General features: G+C 32.6%; 1 protein-coding gene across 1 annotated transcript; it reads left to right on the top strand.

The window, feature by feature from the left end:
- The first annotated feature begins 566 nt into the window (after window positions 1–566).
- LOC149561811 (serine/threonine protein phosphatase 2A 57 kDa regulatory subunit B' beta isoform-like) lies at window positions 567–4821 on the top strand. Its single transcript, XM_089825336.1, has 2 exons — window positions 567–2049; window positions 4101–4821. Exons 1-2 carry the CDS (start codon window positions 961–963, stop codon window positions 4437–4439), a joined length of 1428 nt encoding a protein of 475 aa, XP_089681462.1. The 5' UTR covers window positions 567–960; the 3' UTR covers window positions 4440–4821.
- Window positions 4822–5043: the final 222 nt, after the last annotated feature.

Raw genomic sequence — 5043 nt, 5'->3', positions numbered from 1 at the left:
GAATTAAGCTAAATGAATTGTAAGCTAATTGTGACATTATGAGGATGTTCAAATGTAAAATGATTCCTAAACAAGTAATAGGCCTAGGCTTATATGGAAGTGGATGCAAAATGACATTAATTCATGTTATAATAGGGGTGGATGTGTTTACTCTAACAATGACTCATATTTATAAGATGTTCAAGGCTTTGGGGTGGTGTGCTTTTAAATAAATGGTCAAGATTGCTTTGTTTAAAATGAACAACATAGATTGAAAAGGGATTTGGTAAGTTGTGTGCTTTCATTCCATTGGTTGCAAATAGGGAGTTTTCTTTTGTGTTTCTTTTTGTATTTGTTGAAGAAAATGAGATTTATTAATTTATTTTAACTATATATCTTAGCCATGGGTGAGACGTCATTTGACATATAATGAGTTGGTTGAGAGGCGGGTGGTGTGGAAAATTAATTATTGATGTGAACTATGTAATTGAATGATTAATTCAATTATATAATAGAACATTTACATCTTTATTAATTTAATTTTCATGCATTTATTTAATATTCTTCTTGTGATAAAGAGAAATTTTGATTTTTTAAAAAGAAACACCTAAGCAAGCACCCGTTCAATTCCAAAATGATGCATCTGGACATTGAACATTTGTATGGTCTTCCAAGGTCTTTTCCAAAAGAACAAAACCATATTTGGTAAAGTGGGATCCAATGTGTATTTGCATTGTATATACTCCTTACGAAAAAACCAAGGCATTTCCTTGATTTTTGTTGCGTACAAAGAGTTTGAATTTCCTTCCATTATTTAGCCATTTTTCATCGATGAACCCGATCCCGCACCTTGTCGAGAGCTTCGTTATACACAACGCCAATTATTGTCTTCACCCAATTCGAATTCAATGCTAAATACATCAAATTTACGTATACCCAATTCACAATTCACAAACATTGTGAAGAACAGGGGCTGCAAACATGGTGATGGAGAGATCCGGAGTCTGTTTAGCTCGAAACAATGAAGTGGGTCTTCCGAGAGCCAAGGGAAAAGGCTCTACTCTCAAAGAAATGTTTGAGACAGATCCTCTGCATATCTCAAAATCCTCCATTAATGGCGGATACTCAATATCTTATTCAAGAGTTGAAGTCATTCTGCAAAAGATCAAAACTTGCAAGGTCATCTATGATCACTCTTTGATGGCAAGATGTGATATAGAAGACAGAGAAATCAAGCGCAAGACCTTGGTGGAAATATTGGATTTCATCAAGCAAGAAAAAACGGAGATTTCTGAAGAAATCCTTAGAGAACTCTTCAAAATGTTCTCACTCAATATCTTCAGAGGCTTGGCACCCTTTAATGGCGATCAGATCAAGAAGGGGGTTACATTAGTCTCAGTGGAAAGTGATGAAGAAAAGATACACTATGAGCCATCATGGTCTCATCTACATCTCATCTATGAAGCTCTTCTTGGGCTTCTTTTGCACACTGATCCAAAGAGTTTGTCAAAGGAATCCCTTTTGAACAAGACCTTTGTGATGAGGCTTCTTGACCATTTTAATTCAGAGGATCCAAGGGAAAGAGAGTTTTTGAAGACCATCTTTCATAGAATCTATGGGAAGTTCACCTTCTTGAGGTCTTTCATGAGGAAGGCAGTGAACAATGTGTTTTTTCAGTTCATTTTTGAGACTGAGAGACACAATGGGATTGGGGAGCTTTTGGAGATCATGGGGAGCATTATCAATGGCTTTGTGGTGCCTCTCAAAGAGGAGCACAAGTTGTTTCTTACAAGGGTGTTGATTCCATTGCATAAGCCCAACTGTGTGGGAGATTATCATACTCAGCTGCAGTATTGTGTGTCTCAGTTTGTGCAAAAGGATTGTAAACTTGCAGATGTGGTGATCAAAGGGTTGATCAAGTATTGGCCTGTGACAAATTGTCAGAAAGAGTCTTTGTTGCTTGGGGAGTTGGAAGAGGTGTTGGAGTATACACAAGAGGGAGGGTTCAAGAAGTGTGCTGTTCCTCTGGCTAGGCTTCTTGCAAGGAGCCTCACCAGCTTCCACTCACAGGTGAGTTTTATTTTTCTTCTTTTTTAAAATTGTAATGGGTCGAAGTTTAGATGAATTATTATTATTGTGAAGTTAATTATTATTATATGTTAAGTTTGAGTAGATTCGATCCAAGACCTCCTACATAAGAGGCTCACAAGTTACCGTTGTGGTGTAGGCTCTTGCATTTTTCTTGTTACTTTTCATTAGATTATTATTTGAAGAAATTTTCAAATTGGACAATTTGAGTATTTTGTCAGAAAAAATAAAGTTGGCAAAAGTCTGTTGATCAAAAATTGCTGTTGAAGGGCAAATTTAATGAGGAGGTTACAAACTGTCCAAGGCTTTGGTGTCTAGTTGGGAAGAGTGAAACATTATTAAAATCATTTGTTCATTTTTTTGGGCTCTAATACATAAGAGATGACTGATAACTTTGGGTGACCATATCTCTTGTGTTTTTCCTGATTAGTTCATTTAGTTCCTCATCTCACACGAGTTTCATTAATGCACATGAAGTTCAAGAGTAGTTTTCTAGATTAAAGCATTCATAGAATTTTTTTCATCAATGTTTTAGATTATATGACATGATTCATTGGTAGAACGAAAAGCGCTGTTGTTTACAATTTTTATTTTGATGATGGATCATACAATATGATCTAAAATATTGATGAATTTTTTTATATGAGATTTCATTAAGAAAAATACTATTAAACTCGCTAAAGTTTACTTTAGAACAAAACTTAATTTGGGTAGGATAATTTAGAGCCCCAAATTAGTTCAATGGGTTGGGAGAAGTTTAGTAAATGGAAAAAGCAAATATAAGGAAGAACTTGCAGCCTATTTTTATTTAGGAGTTTGGCTTACATAGATTTGAGCTTATAGGATAATAAAATAGATTATACGACTTTTTTTGTTGTATGTTCGTCATATGCATGGTAATTTCATATGTATATATAGACTTGTTAAATGAATAGTATTTGTATTATTATTTATAAAATAGTGATAGGCATATTAAAATAATGTGGGTGTAAATTGTCACAACCTGAAAGTTTAGTTTAGACGGGACAAAACATCAATTGTATAATCATATACTATGACACTAAGAACATTGGAGAGAGGGGATGAATCTTGACCATCTAATTTCTCCTTGTATCAATAAAATCCAAAATGTGCATAGGAAAATCCCACCATCATTGTCTTCATTATGATAACTATTTTTTATCATTGAATTTTTTTAATATTTTTAAATTTATTTTCAAACTAGCTTTTTATCAACTAGCAATCCAATGTATAATAATTCCATAAATTCTTGGATTACAAGACAAAACAAAAGTCTTCCATATGTTTTCTAACACAATTTAAAATATGTAGGATATAATCTCTCTAATTTTAGATTTTATGCCTCACTTTATTCTTTTAACATATTAGTAATTGAAATATAGAGAATATTTTTTATAATATTTGATATATTTTGATTAATAATTCAAAATATAATTTATATCATACATCAACGAAGTTCAAATTGGCTACAGGAGAAAATCATCCATCATTGTCTTCATTATAATAATTTTATAAAAGGAAGTTATAATTAAAAGTTCATTAATAAATTTTATGTGTACTAATAGCTGTTCACTTGTAATCTTATAGAGGAATTGTGCAACTTTTCAGCATTCGTGCATAAGAATTGATAGAATACTATTATTAGAAGAAAATGTAGGCTCTTAGAAGAATATCTAAGGGCGTAGTTTTGCAAGTACAATTTTTTAAGTTAGTTGCAATGTTAGAACATTTTAAAGTAGGTCTCACACAATATTTGTAAATGAATGCTTTTTTAGAAACTTATAGAACGTGAAGTTAACTACAATAACTACTAGTACTCTTTCCCAACCATCTTCTATCAATTAACTTTATTTTCAAACTTCTCTCAATTAACAAGCCAATGATATTTGATAATCAGCCAAATTCTTGAAGATAAACAAAAGTTCTCTATAAATTACTTAGATTTCTTAAGCAACTGACTTTTCATAGAAGTGATAAACTCACTAACTAAATGTGGGTGTTACATCTGAAAGGTAGCAGAGAGGGCACTGTACATGTGGAACAATGAGCATTTTGTGAAATTAGTATCATCAAACATGGGAGACATGTTACCAATTGTGATAGCTGCAATAGAGAAGAACATCAATGACCATTGGAACCTCTCCATTCAAGACCAAACTATGTGTGTCAAGAAGATGCTAGAATTCATGGATCCAGAGATGTTCAAGAAATGTCTCATTAAACTCAAGGAGGAAGAATCCAACTCCGGACATTTGAGAAAGAAGAGGGAAAATAATTGGAAAAGAATAGAAAAGATGGCTACTTCATCAGATGGCTTTGGAAGTCCTCTCATGTCTATTGAAGTGCGGTAGGATTTTGAATTATTCATTTTACTGTCACTGCAAGTAGTGGTCTTAATGATGGCAGCATATGAGAATTACGTTTGTAATGATCATGCGCATAGTGAAATTATTGTGGGTGGAATTTTAATATTGGTATGTGCCACTCAAAGTCAAATGAAATTGACAGCAGCATCATATGTGGTACGCTCATTTTCAAGACTGGATCAAGTTATCATGCAAAGTTTTGTATGGTTGCTTTAATTTGGGTTGTGCATCTTCTTTAAGCCAAAGAAAAATGGGTGATTGGGATGCATGCACAATACCGTTTCTTTAGTTTTAGATTCTGTAAAGTTTTCTTTATTGTTTATTATCTTGTTGACAATGGAAATATATGTAGAAACTTTATGAATAATTGATTTGTATTGATTTGTTTTGAGTATCAGTCAAAAGTTAAAAACATTTTATCATGTCATTTCGGATATAATTTTGGTATCAATTCAATTCAAGTGATATTGATCTTATATATTTGATTTGAGGGGATACGAATTTTGGTAGATTACCATAATGAGGAACATATCATTATCATTGTGCATATTATTTGTGATCAATTATTAAACTAAAATACTTTTGTTTT

Source organism: Cupressus sempervirens, chromosome 4, assembly GCF_028749045.1.
Source record: "Cupressus sempervirens isolate cs-2001-9-10 chromosome 4, ASM2874904v1, whole genome shotgun sequence".
Taxonomy (NCBI): domain Eukaryota; kingdom Viridiplantae; phylum Streptophyta; class Pinopsida; order Cupressales; family Cupressaceae; genus Cupressus; species Cupressus sempervirens.
Note: the sequence above shows the minus strand (reverse complement) of the source record. Positions and strands in the feature narration are given on the sequence as shown.

Coding starts and splice junctions, on each gene's coding strand:
- LOC149561811 (XM_089825336.1), top strand. CDS start 961: ATGGTGATGGAGAGATCCGGAGTCTGTTTAGCTCGAAACAATGAAGTG. Junction 2,050..4,100: donor TCACCAGCTTCCACTCACAG/GTGAGTTTTATT, acceptor TACATCTGAAAG/GTAGCAGAGAGGGCACTGTA.